The 21,345-nt window shown below is 41.1% G+C and overlaps 1 protein-coding gene across 2 annotated transcripts in view; it reads left to right on the forward strand.

The window, feature by feature from the left end:
* The window catches only part of shisa9a (shisa family member 9a), a 67,697-nt gene extending 48,618 nt beyond the window's left edge, over positions 1 to 19,079 (forward strand). For both annotated transcript variants that reach the window (XM_042507379.1, XM_042507380.1), the window contains exons 3-4: positions 4,492 to 4,665; positions 16,929 to 19,079. In XM_042507379.1, the coding sequence (XP_042363313.1) occupies positions 4,492 to 4,665; positions 16,929 to 17,896 (1,142 nt within the window). In that variant the 3' untranslated portion in view covers positions 17,897 to 19,079. The remainder of the gene's footprint in view (positions 1 to 4,491; positions 4,666 to 16,928) is intronic.
* Positions 19,080 to 21,345: the final 2,266 nt, after the last annotated feature.

Raw genomic sequence — 21,345 nt, forward strand, 5'->3', positions numbered from 1 at the left:
GCTGAAAGAAAACAACAAAAGACAGAGCATAAGAACACTGATTATCATGGTAACTGCGGGGAAAAAGCGATAAAGTATCGTTTTGCGATTTTTTTGTGGGGCAATATTGAATCAATACATGGACGTCAAGTATCTATTCATTTTTATTATATAAATTATTAATATTAAAACTTTTTGTGACCTACTAAATTAATAAAATACACTCTCTGTTCACTATATGCAATTTGTTGCAATAAAAACGAGTAGCAGTGAAAGATTTTTTTAAAAATCTTTTTAGATAACACTGATGTTGACAGAGTTTCGCTCTGGGGACATCATTTGGAAATGAAGAAGATTATAAATTGCAATATAAGTTATTACAATATGCTTGAAAATGCATTAATATTGCATTGTGGCTAATTTATCATGATTATATCGTACTGCGGAGGCTCTGGTGAGACCCATCCCTAATAACAATGTTTGAAGCTTCGAAGCGTGCGGGTCAGCCCTACACAACAGTCTGAAGCCTCAGGTTTTTGCTCACACAGATTGTTTTGAAATCATTATTTGAAATTTTGGCCATGTTTAATATGAACATCCTTTATTGTATTATATGACAGAAAATATAAAAAGCATAACAGGTTCCTTTTAAACTGAGCTGGCTCCAGCTACATATTTACTGTAGTTGAGAGTGATATCAACCCTCTCATCTAACTCTGCGCCAGCGAGCAAGTGAGTGTTTTTCCCAAAATGTCCAACTATCGCTTGAAGCCAAAATGCACCATAGTTGTACCCAGATGTTTATCTGTGGCTCAGCAAGGCTGTAATTTGAATCGCCAGCTTGTCACACCCTCAGCAGCCAGCCAGCTTGGCAGAGCACACATGAGTCCAGTCTAATACACTGTTCATCTGGTACAAAAAAATATCTAAACATTATCTTAACATATTTTGTATTTATTAACAACATAAAGCATTTGCATACAATCACACAAAAGTGCTGCCATTTCCATGATTATTCACTGTGAGTCTGCTGATGGCAGAGTGCCTAAAAACAAGGAGGTGCACCTGTGCTTTGATAGGATATTTAATTTTACAATTGTGCTCTGCAACCAGGCAAAACCCATTATGAAATGAGAAAATTGGTGACCTCGTGCCAGCCATTTTGGCCTCCCGCAAAACAATAAAGCAGAGGACGGGCTTTCATCGCCGCTGGAGTGTTTTTTTGAGAGTTTCTATTGACAGAGCGTGGCTTTAGCATCATGGTGAATCAATGCCTTCAGCTGTTTTATTTAAATTCATGTAGCCTTTAGTGAGCCAGATGTCCGTGTGAACTTCCATCATGAATCTTTTCCTTTTCACCGAGCACCATTTCATCACTTTGGGGAATCTCGTCTCTCTTTAGGGTTCATACTACTTCTCTTATCAATAATCTTATTGGTTCTGTTTTTTAGCGATAAAAGCCAGAGATGACTCACTAGTTTGCCCTGCAGATTATGATCCATTCATAGCTGATCTGATCAGATCAGATCAGATTAATGGAGGAGAGTGTGGCAGCCGCTGCAAGTGAAAGCAAACTTTTAGACCCAGCACAATGAACGGTGAAGTTCCATTTTCACTGCGCCAGTTGTTCTGCTGCTCCATCTGTGACCAGAGTACGCTCTGCACTTCGAGAGTGTGGTGGAATGCACACACAATTGTATTTATATTTGAATAGCATTCCTAATGAACAGTCCAGCTCCAAACACCGAAAATCTATTTGTGGGAGCAGATGTTTTAATCGTGGCTTGCCCTGGTTTTACAACACAATCTACATTTTGCACTGGGGTCAACAGATTGATGGCCTGGCCGATTATTGGGGCACATATTTGGCATTTTGCCGATTTTCTGTGTTGGCATTTTATTTTAATGATCGCCAATAAAATTAATAATGAAAAAGTGCCAGGGAAGGCAGTCTGCAATACATGCAAAGAAAGTGTCAGCATGGGAGGAACTTTTACTTTGTAAAACCTCAGGGAGCAATTAACATTTATTCATTTTTTAATTTAAATTTTCACTTGACTTTAAAAAACTTTCTGTATATGATGTTGAACACTTCAGTTTTGATTAAACATTTGCTTGAGGCATTTAAACAAAGGTTTGTGTTGGACCTTCATCTTTTTTGTGAATGCATACTGGTTCCAGTATCCATTCCCAATAATGGTCATCGGTCTCACTAAGTACTAATAATCTGCTCTGAAAAACTAATCAGTCTACCCCGATTTTGCACATCCCAAATCCTGGTCTTCTTCTACTTGTCCATGTAAAGCAGGGCATTATTATTATGGCATTTCCCCAGAACTGTGGGAACTTAGACTTTGTCAAAGAACAAGGTACAACTTATCTTGGAGTCGGATGTTACTGCCGCAGAGTGATTTTTAAAGTGTTGTTTAACTAATTTTTCTGTCAAGCTTAATTGAACAAGACCTGTCTCCCAAAACTTTCTGGGTATATTTTCTTCTCTAAAATTTTTAGTACTTAGGCTGGCTCTCTCTCTGATGCATTTTTACGTTGTCTCTACGTATGTCATTATGTGCATATATGTGTGTGGTTTGAGTCTAAGCAATTAATTAATACCCATCTTGCTTTGCTTGACAGTTGGACTGTGCAGGTTTAAGGCCTCTGAGCACACCTTGTGGCTCAATAATGTGCCACTGAGATGAAACAAGGAGAAAATGGAGGAGGAAATCAATACTGTGGTGTTGTGGCCACATGACTTCCCCTGTTGTTTGCTGTGGAGCAACAAAAGGCCATCTGTTTGAGCATCTATAAGAGGGTAAAGAGGGAAGAAGAGCTTGTATTTATAGGACTGTGCTGTCCATCTTTACAGTCCGTCTATATTCTTGTGCTTTCTGCCTGGATGATTTTGTATCGCTCCCTCTGAGCTCAACACACCTCCTTTGTTTCTATGGCAGCCATTTCTCTAACTTCATTCTTTATGCACCCTCATCCCTTGCTCCTATTTCACTTTTCTCCATTGCGCTTCTTCTTCTGCGTCTCTTAACTTTTTCTTACTCCACAAATTATCAAGTGGCAGTATTAGGGGCTTTTAACAGAATGTTTTCACTTAGCAAGGATACCTTTGCTTTCAATAACAGGAATTTGCAATTATCCGTCAGGCTCAGCGCAGCGAGAGAACAATGCCGAGGAGCGTATCCTCCGAGTTCCCACATATATTTGAACATTCGGCTGTGCTTTGAAGTTGCACTGTTACACTTCCTCACCACTCTTGTACAACTCTGTTGAGCTGCCGGCGCCGCCCGTCATAGTCGTCTGTACATCTCCTGCCATCTGGTTTCTGCGTCTTCCACAGCAGGTGCATTTGTGGTGGAAGGCTTATCCATTCATTAATCAAATATGGCCATGGTTGAGAGGGCTACTTTTAAAAATGTGCTGGGAGGAATGATTGCCTGCTAATCACAATCAGAGACAAGCCTACTGACTTTTTTTAAATCATCAACATATGCTTTCTTCTGTGGTTCAGAGGCACTGGATTATTAAGGGCTGTATGTGCGGAAAGGATGTTGGAGAATATGTTCAACACATTTTTTGAAATGTAATTATTGCTATTATTCCCTATCAAATTATGGGAATATGTTTGCAAGTTTTGTAACTAGAATATGATTATAAATGTAAGACAACTTTTACCTACAAAACCAGAAGAAGGTGGCAAAAGTGGCAAGAGTTTATTTCTTTTAAAGCCGCATTAGGCAACTTTATATACTGATAGAGAGTAATGGTAATAAAAACACATGGAAATGTATTAAGATTGAGGAGTAAAAAAAGTTGAAAAAAGTAACAAATAAACAGTTGAAATCGTTTGCTAAAAGTAGTAGATAAACAGTTGGAATAGTTAGCTGAAAGTACCACATAAACAGCTGAAATAGGAAAAAGTAATACAAAGTGGGGTCGACAGATTATCGTCCTGGCCGATTATTGGGGCTGATATTTGGCTTTCTGCCAGTTATTTTTATCTGTATTTTATTTTTATGATCGCTGATGAAATAAATGAAAAAGTGCAAAGAAAGGTCTCCGCATGGGAGGAACTTGCCTTATATGATGCTGAATGTTTTGATTAAATATTTACTAAAGGCATTAAACTGAATTTTGTGTTGGAGTTTGCTATATTCCAAGTTCTAAATATTGACAGAAAGATTTTAATTTTTATTGTAAATGCATATTGGTTCCAAATATCGGTTATCAGTCTAATTGACTATTAAAATTTGGTATTGGCCCTAAAAAAAACCACTATCAGATTACCCCTGAGATAAACCTTTACTGGTAAAATGTCATGTAATAGACAGCATATGCAGCTTATCAGTGTGTGTGTGTGTGTGTGTGTGTACACATATACATATATATGTGATGTTATTTCTAAAACTGCAGATCCAACACAACAAAAAAAAGGCATGTGTTTTTAAACCGTCAATGCTCCTTAAACCTGAGTCTTGTCCTGTCATGTGTCCTTACCCACAGAGGGTGGTCAGATCAACAACAATGTGGCCACAGGCTCAAACATGGGACAGCAGCACCCGTACCCTGCCCTCAGCCAGCTGGCTCACGTCTACGAACAGCAGCAGCAACAACAGCAACAGCAACAGCAGCAGCAAAACAAGGATCTCAACAAGTACGCCTCCCTGAAGGCTGTGGGTGAGTGTCAGTCAAGTTCTCTTGTTATCCTCCACTTCTAAGACATACTGAAGAACGCTTTTACAAAGTGAGATAGTACTTCATGTTGTGCTATTGGTTTTAAACTAGAATTACCTCCTTGTGGTTGTATGCTTCAGAGCACCAGTCAAGCTGCAGTTACACTTTACATCCATGTCTGTGAAAACATGGATACTTCACACACAGAGGATCTATGCAACCAGCACAGTTTCAAGATGAGTGTCACCAAATCAGTATCTGGGTTTAACTATTGGTGTGAAATGTTGTCGTAATTATATATAAATTCTTGAGTTATGGCAAAAAAAAACATTTTGTGAGGTCACATTGAGCTTGACCCTTGAACTTCATCCACGATTTCTTATCAGTGCATTCTTAAGCCCAAGTGGATGTTTGCGTCAAATGCATGGAAAATCCTTGAAGGCTAACTTGAGATACTGCATTCACAAGAAAAGGGCAGACAAGGTTACAGCGGCTTTGACCTACAATCAAAATCCAATCAGTTCACCATTAAGTACAAGTGGACCTTTTCGAATTTACGGAAAGTCCCTCAAGGTCTTCTTGAGATATTGCGTTCATGAGAATGAAACGCATACAAGGTCAAATTGACCTTTAACCACCAACTTGTAATCAGTTAATTAACATCCACTCTAAGGGCTGCACCTAACGATTATTTTTGATCGATAACTGTCTAATCTATGATTTTTTTATTTTTACTGATGTTATTTTTCTTATTACTCGATTAATATAACAACAAATTTACTGAAAAATAACATTTTAAAACTTGTCATTTATATTTCAATATTCCATCAATTTGCTTCATCTTTGCAATTATTCCATCATCTTCAATCATGACAGAGTATAACTGCAGGGCATTATTCCCAAACAAAAAATAGCCCATTCTTAAAAGGTAATCTGTGTTTTACAGTCTGATATAAAGTCTCTCCAAAATAAAATTAATGCAAAAGCTTGTTCCACTCAAATAAAAGGAATGTAGTGCAATCTACATTTAGTAATCCAACAGCAAAATAAATAAAACAATGTAAAATACAAGTCACTTTCATGGGGAGTAACAAAACACTTACTCTTTGTCATAGTAACAAACCTCAAATCTAGCAGTCCAACAAAACATCTTACAGTAAAATTAGTGCAGTTTGAATAACACTATAACTTTTCTCAAACATTAAATATTAAAACTAGTACATTCTATCTGCATGAAGATAGTCCAGCCTTAACTGGGCCTTGGCTGTTTCACACAGCACGCATCAGGAGCCGAGACATCAGCCTCGCCGAGCAGCAGCGTGTTTCAAGCGTATGGTGTTTACACATGCAGCGTTTATGCTACGTTGCTCCTGCGTCACGGCCCGCAGATATTAGTACTGTATTTCCACATTTATAAGCACAAATTCCTCTCATTTATGAAGTTATACAAGCTCCTGCACAGCCACCAGCCTGGTCCTGTAAATGTTCCAAAATTAAATGCACTCAGTAATTAATGAGTGGACATTCGTGCCAAGTTTGAAAAAAATCTAAAGCTGTCCTTGAGATATTGCATTCACAAGAATAGAACAAATGCACAAATGCAAGGTCACAGTGAACATTGACCACCAATATCAAATCAGTTCATCCTTGAGTCCAAGTAGACATCTGAGCTAAAATTGAAAGGAATCAAAGGAAACTCCCTCAAGGCCTCCTTGAGATATTGCGTTCACAAAAATGAGACAGACACAAAGTTACATTGACCTTAACTAATATAATGTAATCAGTTAATCGCCGATTCCAAGTGGACATCTGTGTCAAAGTCAAAGAAATATCATCAAGGCGCTCTTGGATATTGGGTTCACAAGGATGGAACAGACACGACCATTGCTGGCGTAAAGGCGTAAAAAGTTGTGTTGTGGCGATGTGTTGATTTTCCCATTTGTTGCTGCTCTGACTCTGTTTGCAGAGGGTGCATCATCATCATCACAATGAATCTTGGGGCTTTCCTTATTCTCAGTCACCATCTGATGCATCTGCATGAGCTGGCAGTGAATCCTGATGCTTTCATTAATTACTCGCTTTTTTTGCATGACTGAGTGTTTTTCTATCCAAACACAAAGGATGATTTTTCCAGAGGTGACTGAACTGCAGCAGTCCTGCAGGCAGATCTGACAGGTGTTATTGATCGCACCACCAAAGTGGACGTCTTGTAAAACACAAACAGCCTGCTTATCAAGCTGTTTGACAGCTTAATGCACGCCACCAAACTCAACGAGCTCAGTTGCCGGTGCAGCTAATTTGAATTCGCCTCACTGTGCCCCGTCTCCTATTGGCAGTGGCGTCACTATTTTATAATTCATCTGAGGTTCACCTGTGAATTTTTCAGCTTGTTTATGCCAGACAGGTACCCTGCCCTCTCTTGAATTCAGTCCACTCACGCCAGATATCATCCACAAACACATCCGTATATCTGTATAAACAGCTGCAAGATGCTATTTATTAGAGAATAATCAGAGCTTGTCTTCGAAAAGCCTTTCTCTGCATGCCAAGCAGCAGAGAGAAGAAATATTTGATTCCGATGACAAATGTACTGTAGGTGTGAACTTTCTCCGTATAGTAAATGTTATTCCCTGTACCACGCGGCATGTGGAGGGCCATGACTCATCCCCAGACATGTTACTGTAATAGATTATCATGCTTGTTTATGATGAGCGCTTTGTGCCCTGGAAGCTAGACGACGTTGTGTAATTATAGTAGCACTTTATATAACTGCCAACAATATTTAAAACAGATGAATAATAAGTGATAAGTGGACACATCATGTCTGAGCAAGAACATCAATGAAAATTCCTGATTAACACTGTCATCCGTAGTCCTGGACCCTGGCATCTGTTGTCATATTGTTTGATGCCGTACTGTATTTTTGTCACTCCTAGATAACACGCCAAATATAGATATCAGACAGGAGATATTTTCAGCTACAGCTGCGTTTGATTGCAGAAAATTGTTCAGTTATCCGAAATGCCAGCGAAAGACGTCTCGGTGTCCGTCCCCGAGGATCACAGAACAAAGGGATTCTTTCTTGACTCAATATTTTTCGCACCAATGTTCAACCAGGAGAGAAGGAATCCATCATAGGAGAGAGGCAGAGATGCCAATTTTCTCCACTGACAGCAGCTTCAGTGCAGCCACAAGACACGCTGCAATTTGAGGAAGAGACGCAACCCCACTGTTTCCCAACTGGAAAACCTTCCTCTCTGATGTTAGGCAGCTTCCCTTTCATCTCAACCGCACATAAAACCAACAGATGGAGGCAGCAAGGCTCTGGGGATTCAGAGTGGCATTTTGGGAAATGTAGAAAATCTTTAACTGGAGGGAAAATAGACGAGGCTGGGTGACGGAAAATAGGTTTAAGAAAGAGTCTAATTATAGCGAAATAACTGGAATTTATCAAGTATTACAAACTGAGAATGTACTCCATACAGTGACAGTATTCAAAGCTGTGTTTTTCCTTTGAAGCAAGAGATTTTGCTGCTTGAAAGGATTCCTTCTAAACATATAAGCCCTTATTTATCAATCTAATGTACAAACCAGTGCAGATATAATAATATTAATGTTATTATAATATTCATATAAAAGCTTTTAACTAACCCAGACCGAGGAGTGCGTGGCCACATCTATCAGATCTGCCTTGATAACAAGTGACAGAGTAGACACAGATGCAGCCGCACAGAGCCGGTCCCACAAAGCCAGTCCTACAGAGCCAGTCCCACAAAGCCAGTCCTACAGAGCCGGTCCTACAGAGCCAGTCCTACAGAGCCGGTCCTACAGAGCCAGTCCTACAGAGCCAGTCCTACAGAGCCAGTCCCACAAAGCCAGTCCTACAGAGCCGGTCCTACAGAGCCAGTCTCGCAGAATCAGTCCCACAGAGCCTGTCCCAGAGAGCCAATCCCACAAAGCTAGTCCCACAGAGCCAACTCCACAGAGCCAGACCCACAGAGACAGTCCAACAGAACCAGTCTCACGGAACCAGTACCAAAAGCAAGTCCTACAGAACCTGTCCCACAGAGCCAATCCCACAAAGCTAGTCCCACAGAGCCAATCCCACAAAGCTAGTCCCACAGAGCCAGCCCCACAGAGCCAGGCCCCACAGAGCCAGCCCCACAGAGCCTGCCCCACAGAGCCAGCCCCACAGAGCCAACTCCACAGAGCCAGCCCCACAGAGCCAGCCCCACAGAGCCAGCCCCACAGAGCCAACTCCACAGAGCCAGACCCACAGAGACAGTCCAACAGAACCAGTCTCATGGAACCAGTCCCAAAAGCAAGTCCTACAGAACCTGTCCCACAGAGCCAATCCCACAAAGCTAGTCCCACAGAGCCAATCCCACAAAGCTAGTCCCACAGAGCCAGCCCCACAGAGCCAGCCCCACAGAGCCAGCCCCACAGAGCCTGCCCCATAGAGCCTGCCCCACAGAGCCAGACCCAGCCAGCTGTGATACAGAGAGTGCAGTGATATAGGTTTTTACAAATATAATTATTTTCTCGCATTTACCATACATTTTTAAGTGATCAATATGCAGCCGCAAATACTTAGACACTAGTCAAAATATGGTCAAATAGTAATTTGCTAACTCTGATTTACTTTTTGCTGCACCAAAGGGCCACACTGACTCAAACTTGCATACATAAATATATACATTGAAATGTTTAAGATCCCTTTCAGACATTTTGAAGCCATAAAAAGAATAAAACAGAAGTAATTGATGGTAATAAGTCTGTAACAGAAATTGAAACACTTTCCTTAATTGTCTATGGCCGTTAAAATAAAAAGAAATCATTAAATGGCCAAATAACAACGCTAAATAATCAATGATGTAAAGCTAGCAGAGCTGCAGAAGTTTTAAGTGACTACTACTAATAAACACATTCTACTTTTTGATCATTCTAATATATCTTGCCTCGGTGGGGGCAAAAAGTATTCAGGACAGCGTTCTCTGCTGCTGTCTTCACGAAACGCTCCAGGATGCTTTCGCCTCAATTTTCCATGCATAACAAGAATACTCCTGTAGGAAGTCTTTCTAGCTGATTGCTCTGCAGTGGAATCCATGCTTGGACCAGATGCAGATTACTATTTGCAACGCACCAACGCATTTCTGTAATGGATTACGTTGATGAAGAGCCCCAACCCTAGTGACCTGACTTCCTCCTTTGCTCCCATCATAATTACTACAATGACAACTGATGATGGCTGAGAACAGTCTTCTGAACCTACTAGCAAATGTAGCTGGCCCCTTCTAACCATTTCTGTGACCCTCATAGCAGCAATTCATTTGAGTAATGACATTTAAAATGGGCGAAACCTCCAGCCACCTCTGGACAGCTGAAGAAAATAACTCGACTCAGAGTCCGTTTTGATGCAAAGACTTGCACCAGACTTGCAGCCCTGTGGAAACTGATGAGCTTTACTGTAACAGCAGAATCCGTTCACTCCAGCACACCACACTTTTTACACCAGAACACACAAACCGACTTCTGTTTCACAAAAGACACGTAGTCGGTGATGGTCGCTATATTACAGCTTTGATTGTAAGACTTTGATATTCACCCAAATCAATGCTGTTAGCTTTTTTCCAAACAAAGAAGCTGCACACTCCCACACACTTTCCTCTGCTTTCCCCTGTTTGACAGTAACCTTCATCAAGTCCATTTAACTTAATAACTGCCAGTTATGCATTTCAGCAGAATAAAAAACACAAATGAATGTGTTTGGCACAAAGAGCCTGAAACTAATTCCTCTTGAATTATTTTTTAATCAAGAATTGCTTCAGAATCATAGACACCAAGAATCAAGATCAAGTATTTCCAAACATTCTCACACCTGCGAGCAATTTTTGAGTGTAGGGGGACTTTTAATGATGGCTGTTTCAAATTCAAAAATCCAGCGTTTTTTATTGTTTCATGAGCACGGAAATTTTTTGACAAAAAAACAGTACCAGACTAAATGTTCACTGTCATTGATTACTATTCTGAGGCAGAGTTAACTCTCTGCAAGTTGATTTTTATAACATACTGACAAGTTCTGGAAGCAGCCTGGAGGGCCTGAAATCAATCTAAAAAACTTAGAGTTGGCTCTGAAAAATGGCTGGAAGCAGAGTTCCAAATTAACTTCTTGACTCACCGGCCAAGAGGACTAAATGGGAAAAAAATACAGATACTAAGCAAATTTTTAAAAATGTAAAAAGGTTTCATGTGATTACCTAATACTGATTTTTTTTCGAGAACTGCCAGTGTGGTTCAAATACGCACATTGTTTTAGACACCATCACTTTGCAAAGACTGAATCAGGTAGAACGTAGAAACGGTATTCAAACCTTTCAGCACCTCCTGCCCTCTCTTCAGCTTGCTCTCTGCTTCTTTATATCTGAAATGGCCATCATCTTCCTGTCACCACATCTCCTGCTCCATTTCTCCTCCTTTTGCTCTCCTTGCCTTAAATGTCGTGGCTCGTTTTTCTCTCCCTCATCTTCCTCCTGCAGTCCCCTTTACTTCCTCTCACCTTCCCTCCCACCACTCTCCATTTCCCATCTTCCCCTTTTTCAAATCGCCTTTTTTGTCATCCGCCTCCTGCCCTCCACTCTGCATTTCTCCTCACCTTTTGCTTCTTTTGTCTGCCCCCTCCCACACACTGTCTCCTCTTCTTCACCCACCCCTCAATTCATCCAGCTCGATCCTTAAAGAATCATTGAGCTGCTAATCTCGCTCCATCCTTATAGTGGCTCATATCTGATTCCATTTCTGTAATTGAAGGGAGCCCCCTCCTCAGGCTCACTTGACTGACAGATTTCCATTCCACAAGTGGTATTCAAAGGCGCCCCTATGAAATGATTGGAAACCTGTGCAGATATATACAGCACAGAAGCCTGGGATTCCAGGAGGCGAGCTGCCAGTCAGATGATGGGAATGTCTCTCATGCAAGCTGTGAGAAATGTGCGAGGGGGAACTACTAAATGATGGCAAACAAAATGCCAGTGGTGGCTCTTTCTGAACTCACCTTGCTAATCCGGAGAAACATAAATAGACTTTCTTCTTCTCTGCTACAGTCTGGCGTTCCCGCTGCCTGTTGACCCCATGAGAAATAAACCAAGTCTAAGATCAACACCATTTCCCCATTGCTCGCTTCAACCGCCTTCTTCTCCTTTTCTTTAATTGCCTCTGCCACTTTCCCAATGGTCTCCTGTCCAGCTGATAAGCCTCACTTCTGTCAATCAATAGCCATCTCCACTGTCCCCCTGTGCATCTATATAAGGTCACTTTATCGGATTCCAACTGCAGCCGTGGCAAAAACTAACTAATAAAGGTCCCTGGATGCAGACCGGTAACTCAGCCCAGAGGAGGACGCAGTCCTCTACAAGTGCAAACCACCAATTATGGCCTCTGTCTAATGCACACACTAAATCTAACAGCTGCCATAAGCCCTGAAGAGATGACAAGTTCCTACATGTTTCTGAATAAGTTTGTTTTTCAAGGGTAAAGTAAAGCTTCAGGATCTCATAGTGGATGCTGCCCAACACAGTCAGTCTACTCGTGATGGCGACTGGGCAGGTCCATGCAGAAAGCTTTAAAGGGGAAGGTGCTCAAAGTTAAAAAGGGACATATGACACAGTATTTATTACTGTAACCAACACTTTACCAGTCGTCCCCAAAGACAGCTCATTTGAGCACAGTAAGAACCCCTGTCAGAATCACTGTTATGTTGCTTAACTGATGCACAATTTGATGGTGAGATTTCTTTCAAAAACATGGGGAAAATGATATGAGCAGCTTGGCAAGAAGTTTTTTTGAAACTTCAAAAATATTAAGAAAGGGGGATAGGACAAGATTTAAAAATTAGCTTGAGGGGAAAATTAGACCAAAATAAGGGAAAATGTCCAGAAAACGGATTCAAAATTCTCTTAATTATATGATCATGATTTTTATTTTGGTGGGCCCACGGCTTTGGGAAGGCATGTTAAAAAAAAAAAAAAAAAAAAAAAAAAAAAAAATAAATTAATTTTAAAAATAAATAAATCAATAAATAAATCGCCAAAAAAAGACAAAAATTGACAGAGTTTTTCAAAGGAAAAAAAATGTCGACATTGTTTTTTTATGTAAATAAAAATGTTGACATAAAATGCCAAAAAGTTGTGTGACCTTTCCCTAAGCCAAATTATATTAAACAATCAAAACAAACAATCCCTCCCCAGTGATTCAAGAATTATTTAACATGCCTCCCCTTTTTCACTTGCCCCTCCCCCTCTCATAGTTAACAATAATCTGTCCATACTTGTACTTTACTAAATGTACTTAGTTAGATTCTGCCACTTTTGACAAAAATTCATTCTATCTTTCCAAATGTAGTCAATACATTTTTAATGTTGCAAAGTATTCTGTTACTCAGTAGTAATTACTGACAACTACTCATACATATATATGTGTGTGTGTGTGTGTGTGTGTGTGTGTGTGTATATATATTATAAACATCATAAATCATAATTAAAGTTTTTTTTTAAAAAAATAATTCAGGGTAAATAAGGTGCGAGAGTGCATACAAAAGCACTTATTCATCAAAAAGGAGGATCCCCACAGATCCTGGTCTAAGCCCCCAACGTCCTCAAATCCTAGAAACACTCCTACTAATAAGAGTCTGATGCTATTGACACTTGAGAGAAGCAGTGCTCGACTGTCTGATGCACGCTGTGTGTCGGTCTCTGTGGGACGCCGGCCTTTCTCAGGCAGAGGCAAGCCGAGCACACACTGCGAAACAGCGGTGCTTTCCCTTTCCACTCACGTACACCGCTAGATGTGTGCACCGTCGAGCTTACCGCCGCCGGATTGATTCACCTGTCGCCTGAGCAAGTTTGATCCCCCAGGGGCGGTCCAGCGGCAACTCGGCCGGTGAGACGCTGCTCTCCCTCCCTGCCCCCTCCCCCCCTTCTCCTCACAAACACCTCTGCCATCCCTCACTTGCTTGTTTCTCTCCCCGTTCACAGAGCGATAAAGTAGATTTATAGTTACAGCAGTGAAGCAAACCCGCCGAGTGTGTTAACTTTATCTTCAAGGACGTGGAGGCAACACGGGCGAAGGAGTAATGACTCGACTGTGAACGTGAGTTTGACGGGAAAAAAAGGTCACATTTGGCAGTGATAAGAGAGACTGTAGCTTGGTGACAGTGAGTGACAGAAGGAGGAATAAATGTGAGGCATTCAACCTGACTGCTCCAAGGCTAAAGAAAGACACACACAGAAGAACACACAGAGCACAGCGAGGCTCGCTACATGGATCTGTGTGGGTGTCTGTTGGCTCTGACTTTGTAAGTGCGTACATGTTTGTACTGTATTTCCTCATACTCCTTAACCCTGAGGGAGTAATTTGTCACAATAGCTTTCTGTGCTGTGCATTTCTTACACGTGGCGGTAACATTTCAAAAAGTTGCAAAGCTAACATGCTCATGCAGGGTACATTCTGACATCTAAAGGGCAAATTTCTGCAGCTACTCAAATCATTTATCTACTGACACACTGCAGCCATGATTCAGTAAACCAGCTACTGAAAATATGGGAAGTGGAATCAAACGCCAAACAAAGCTCATTTCACATTTTCAATAAAGTGGTCTCTTGAAATCTTTATTGTAACCCTTATTCCAAAAGAGGTTGGGACGCTGTGTATGACAACAAAAATAAAGACTAAAATGATTTGAAAATCTTTTTTGACCTATATTCAACTAAATGCAGTCCAAACAAGATATCTAATGTTTAAACTGATAAACTTGTGTTTTGTAAATATACTCTCAATCTGAAGTCAATGGCTGCAACACATTATTATAAAGTTGGTACAAGAGCAAGTTTACCACTGTGTGACATCATCTTTTCTCTTAATATCGTTAGCAAGAGTTTGGTCTCTGAGGACACTAATTGTTGAAGTTTTGAAAGTGAAATTCTTTCCCATTCATGCTTGATATACGACTTCAGCTGCTCAACAGTCCAGGTCTCTGTTGTTGTATTTTGTTTGAGAATGAGTGTATATTTACATGAACGTACTTTGAATGTACAATATCTTGTCTCTGGTGTGTATTTCATTTAATATAAGTCAAAAAGATTTGCCTATTATGCATTTTGTTTTTATTTATGCTTTATCCACTCAAGTACGTTTTCACAAGATACTTTTATACTCATTCTCAAATTGTTAATGTCCAATAGAGTACTTATACTTTAGTGACATTTTGTGCACTCAACCTTCCACTGTGGAAATGCCGTCATGTTGAAAGAATGACCATTTTTGTGCCTGTTGTAATGTTTTAAAACATCTGCACAGGGACAGCCATGGGCATTGTGTTTTTTGGGTTGTCTGTCCGTCCCATTCAAATGAATGCCATTTCGCAAGAATAATCCTTGAGATTTCTTGATGGAATTTCTTAAAATTTGGCACAAACGTTCACATGGACTCCACACTGAACTCATTAGATTTTTGTGGTCAAAACTCAAGGTCACTCTGACCTTGCATTTGTCCAACTCTTATTAACGCAATATCTCAAAAGCATTTTTAGGGAATTTCTTTAAATTTGGCACAAACGTACATTTAGATACTGGTGGTCACTGTGAGTCTCAAGAAGACCTTGAGGTAGTTTCCTCAAATCTGGCACAAACATCGATTTCGCCTCAAGAATGAAGTGTCCAAAGGTCAAAGGTCAAGGTCACTGGTATGTCAGAATGTTTTCTGTCCATTACTCAGGGTCATATCTGCAGAACAGAAGGCGAGACATTTGGTCAGATACTGAATTTGTGACACTAATCACGAAACCGTGCTGATAGTAAAGATCTTCTGTGCTGCCAGGGGGAAAGATGTGAAGCATCCATGTTTTCACAGACATGGATGTAAGCTGCAAGTAGTTTAGTTTCTGCACCTATAGTTTGTAAGCAGCAAAAAAAAAAAACAGATCCAAAACTTTGTATCAGAAAACATTCTGAAATTGCACAACCATTCATTTCCTCCCAAGAAAGGGTAGTCAACAAGGTCTTCCTGAAATCTTAAAATGTCAAAAGGGGAAAGAAAACGTGCCATGCTCTTTTTTTTATCATAGTGAACACCTTCCTACCACACAGAAATGTTTTCTTGGCTTTATAATGGAGGAAGAGGCGGGGTGGAGGAGACATTCTGGGCTTTCCTTTTGATTTCACTCCCCCGGTGGCATGATGGGCCTCTTCATGCAGGCGTTTACAGTGGCCCTGACACCCTGCATGGCCAGTTACAGTAGAGGCTGACTAACAAAGTTAAAGTACATGGGGTTTGTTTTGTGACCTTTGCAGATTGTGGGAGTAAAAAGGGATGGGATGTTTTCTATGCAAACTTCTCTCAGTGTGTGTGTGTGTTTGCAGCATATCTGAAAACTGCTACAAGTCTTATTTTATGAGTCACTCTCTATATATGTTCTTTGTGTTCCACAGTAACAAAACGGAAACAGTGAAGATGATGTTTTTATCACAAGAGCAAAACTGGAGGAAAAAAATGAGACAGTTGGACAGTTAATTCAAGATGTGCTCTTGTAGCACAGGGTTCATACATATTTTACCAGTACATTTCCATGATTTTTCATGACTTTGAGGCAAATTTTCAAGACTGTACAATCTCTGAAACAATGATCGATACTCCCTATCAGTTCTTTTATATTACTTTATACTATCTTTTGAAAAATTACACAATCAGAACAGGATTAGAACTGAATATTTGAATGTATCATAAGAACTGTTAGTCATGTATGAGAAGGGCAGGGGTGGTGCAAAAAGGGGGAGGCATGCCAAATATATATACTATATAAGTACTGGGGAGGAACTTATTGTTGTTATTCTGGCTTTGGAGGAGGGGCATTCAACTTTAAATGACTGTATTTCATATTTATTTCACCGCAGATTTAAATAAAAGTAAGTGAAATAAATTTATTGGCTTTTTGTTTTTTCTTCAAACATTTTGGTGATTTTTAAAGAAGACATGCCATCCAAATCCAGCAGTCACAGCCAGAAACTGTAAACACAAAAATTATTGCTCGATTTTCAAATATCCGATGGACCTTGAACACATCATGTATTATTATAATGTTTGTAAAACAAAATTTAATGACAAAAGTTTCCCAGGCTATTTGACTTTTCCAGGTTTTTCATGACTGTATGGACCCTTTAAGCAGCTCTTTCAAGTCCACTTAACATTGCTGTTTCAATCTCTTTCTCTTCTGTCAGCTGCCAAGTACAACGGTGAAGTCTACAACAAGCGCCGGCTGATGGTGGAGCTGCCAACGAAGGGCGGGCTTCCTCTACAGCCAATGGGCAACTCCAGACCCTCCATGGGCAACATGTCGTCCATGACTCCTCCAATGACCACCAACCCCATGTCTTCAAACCAAATGGCCTCCAATCCCATGAACCCCACCATCACCCAGATGACCTCCATGACCCCAATGACGTCTATGATGCCAATGACCTCCATGACACCCATGACTTCCCTCACCCCGATGACCTCCATGACCCCGATGACCTCCATGACTCCAATGACCTCCATGACACCAATGACCTCCATGACCCCTATGACCTCCATGACCCCTATGACCTCCCTGGGTCCACTGACTCCTGAGCCAGTGGCCACCTATGTCACCGAGTTGCCCAGCATCTCCTCTGTCTCGACCCTCCCGACAGAACGGCATATAGCCGGCGTTGGCGGAGGAGGCGGCGGACTCAAGCCGAACGGCCAGAAACCCAAAGCCAGCCATGGTCACGTGGGCCACAGCTCTCACATCTCTCACACTCACAGCTCTCACACTCACAGTCACGCTCACAGCCACAGTAGCAAGCCACCAGGACTCAGGGCTACCTCCCTGGCACACATGGCAGGGACCATGCCAGGTGGCACGTCCCTGGGCATCTCCAGGGCCGCTGAGACCGCCATTGGCTCCAGCTCAGCTACAATGGGTCGCACAATGGCGTACAGCTCCAACACAATCGCGTCTGGGCATGCGTTGGGGCTGGGCCTGAAGGCGTGGGATGGGACTGAGACGGTGGGCCGCAGGAAGACCTACGGACACAAGAGGCCTCAGTGTACCGTGCTGGAGCCCAACCAGCTCCACAGCACCAGAGGCCACAGCCACAGCCAGCATTTCCTCCCCACACAGCCCTACTTTGTGACCAACAGCAAGACAGAGGTGACTGTGTGAGCAAGGACGAAAGGCAGAGATGGTGGGGAAAGGATGCATGTGGAGTGGTAATCTCTGAGTGGGAACACCGACCTCTGCGTTGGTCAAAGGTGCAGATCTTTGTGTGTGTTTGTGTACCAGTGAATGTGATGGGACACTGTGTCAGACAGTTCACCGATCAAATCACTGAACAGACCTTTGTTGTCAAACGGACGGGGTCAATGGCATCTGTAACCATAACTTCAAACAGAGCAGGGGCGTCTGTGATATTACAGTGTTGCCTCACAGCGAATATCTGTCATGACAACAATATGTGACCGTTACAGCGCAACACGCGCATGATAAAGTGGGAAACTGCTGATAATAAAATGGATTGGCTTTATGAACCAAACCTGAGAAGCAATATAAGGGATTAAGTGTAACACACTGAAGCATTGTGGGAAAGAAGAAATACATGCTCATCTGCTCAACAAAGCGTTGGACGGTTCGGACAACATTTCCTTATGATTCACTCCCCACAAATCTCCTGAGGGCTTTGAACACATGATGAGGGCGCTGGGCTTTGGACTGCACACATGCAGGGCTTTGTACTGTGGCTATTCAGAAGCGCCTTCATACAATCTGCAGCTGAAGGTCGCCCTTTTTTCCATGAGGCTCCCGCACACAGAAAGGAGGCTGTCACACCGGCATTGTTCTGTTCTGATCTCGTCTGTGTGGTGACAGCTGGCCCGGAGGAGGAGGAGGGATAAGGAGGCAGGGAGGCAGCAGCTGGATGATGCTGCAGTGAGCAGAGTGATTTTCGATCACACACATATTCATCCACACAGACACAGATTTTGACACAGAAACATATACTGTAGAAATGCCGCACACCGGGGTTTGACCAAAATTAAGTTCTTTTTAAAGAATGATGACCAATAATTTTAGAATGAAGCTTCAGATATTTTGATTGAATTGTGCATATTTGCATGTTAAGCTCAGTGCTTCCCAAAAATGTAATTCTTACAGTATATTTAGACTGCCGTGGTACTAAAAAACTCCTAAATGAAACTCAAAAAAACTTTCGAAAATGGCAGCTAAGTCAGAATGACCGACCTTATCCATACAAAGACAGGGTACAGTTTGTGGTACATGCTTTTAATTATTATAATAATTGTTATAAGCCTTTAGAAAAGGGTTGCATAATTTATGAAATAGTGTTGGTGTGTTTGCTTTCTTGGCGAGAGTTAGATAAGAACAATAAAACTACTTTTATGTCCACATGTTAAAGGTCGGGTGTGTAGAATTTACTGCCATCTAGTGGTGAGGTTGCAGTCTCTCATGTGGCATGCATGTCGGAAAACTGCAGTGGCCGCTGTGATAACGTTAAATGTTGCTTTCTAAAATCAGTGTTTGGTTTCTGGGCTACTGAGAACAACATGGCCATCTCAGTAGACGTGAACCTACTCCCTATGTAGATATAAACAGCTCATTCTAAGATAAAACACAACAATTATTGTTTCCATGAGAAAACGCGCTAAAGTAAACATCGTTATATATATTATGTACCATCTTTGCCGATACATCTCCCTAAATCCTACACATTGGACCTTTAATTATGAGACTATAGCCAGTTGCTGGTTAGCTTAGCTTAGCTCAAAGACTAGACACAGGGGGAAACGGCTTGCCTGGTTCTGTTGAAAAGGATGAAAACAATATCTGCATGCAAGCATCTTAAACGGTTATGGATTTACATATTTGATCTAATTTGTTTAATCCGAACATAAAATTAGTCCCTCCAGGATTTCGCAGGCAGTTTGGAGGATTGTTGTGGCCTGAAATGTCTGATTTCATGGCAGCTTTTCAAAATAGTTGCAATGCAAGTTGCAGTGTTTGTAGGGGCTTTTTTTGCCATTACATTGAAGGAGCAGGTGAAAATTGCAAAAGTAGTTGTGATGCTGCCTTGGATTCAGAGCTTATTATTAAGTCCATTTCGTGTTTCCCACAGAATTATAATCTATTTGTGATGGTTGGAAGGCATCAACAGTTGATTGCCGATCAGCTGATGTTGCTGCTTACTCAGCGCTGAAAGACGGTCACCATGAGTGGCTCTCCTCCTGCGCTCTCTGCTCGGTTAGCACAAGCTAACACAGCTCAGAGCCCTTCCACAGTAATTCACATACAACACCAAGCCGTTATTCTCAAATTGACAACCAAATGGCTCGACTGTCATTAAACCTGTTAATACCCATTGGGCAACATTAGCTGTATGATGCAAACAGTTAGTCCTGTCACTGTGTCTGTGACTCCAGGCACAGAACTCGGGTCATGCAGCAGTAGTATCATCAAAGACAGCGGGGCTGGGTGAGTCAATACACTGCACACATCTCTACAATGAAATAAGATTTCATCCATTTTAACTAAACAAATTTGCAGTAAAGTTGCAACAATAATAAAAAATGTCAAGGTTGTGCAGTATTCACAAGTATTAGCTGAATTTGTGTTAATTGTTGGAATAAGAAATTCCTGGAGGGGCTGATACACTGTAAAAAGGATACTTCTGTGACAGAATTTTTTTGCTAGACACCAGTTAATTATTAATCTCATATAACAAAATGTCACACTATTTTGTTGAAAAGACTAATTAAAATGTGCAAAAATGACAGCCGTTTTAATGTAGCTGTGGTTAGGAATGATGGATAAAATATTATGTATGTAATAGTTCAGGCGAACACACAAAATATGGGTAAGTTATGCAACTATATATATCACATTTCATTAGATGGACCAAAAGTAAGCTCCCAATCATTGTATTTCTGCATCGACATTGCATAGGATATTACACTTCTCTACTTTAAGACTTAGACTTCCACTGAAAAGTGGAATAAAAAAAATCTTTTTTTTTTTTTGCTGGTATTAGAAGACACTGCCACCAGAAACTAGGCTTGATTAGATCACTCACTGTACTCGAGCTCTAGCTGGAAAAAAACATCATAACCAGCAGGGAAAAAAAACTATCTGGGTTACATGACTCAAACATAAAAATAAATCCTTAAGTCTGACAAATAGGCCAAATCTTCTTCTCCGAAGCCTGTGTGCTTATTTTGTAGTGATGTGAGATTTATTAGCAGCTGCAGTCACAGCTATCATTTTGACCTTATCTAAAATTATGCTTCCACCTCGAAGACCCTCTTTACACTTGTGATTAAGTTGCATATTTAAGTGATCAAACTTTAATTAGACACATAAAAAATTGAGAAAGAAAAGACAGTGAGAATGGATTATGACCAGATTGCTTATCTGTGTAAGTGTAGGGGCTCATTTATGCTCAACATTAGATACAGAGACAGATGGAGCCTTCTGTCTGTACGTCTGTAATTGTGCACATTTTCAGAAAGCTCATGGACAAAACAGAGCAGTGCCACCAAAAAATCCTGGGGGCAGTACAATGTAGTTCAAGTGAAATACAACTGGGAACAAAGGAGGAAGTC

Source organism: Plectropomus leopardus, chromosome 19 (genome assembly GCF_008729295.1).
Source record: "Plectropomus leopardus isolate mb chromosome 19, YSFRI_Pleo_2.0, whole genome shotgun sequence".
Taxonomy (NCBI): Eukaryota; Metazoa; Chordata; class Actinopteri; order Perciformes; family Serranidae; genus Plectropomus; species Plectropomus leopardus.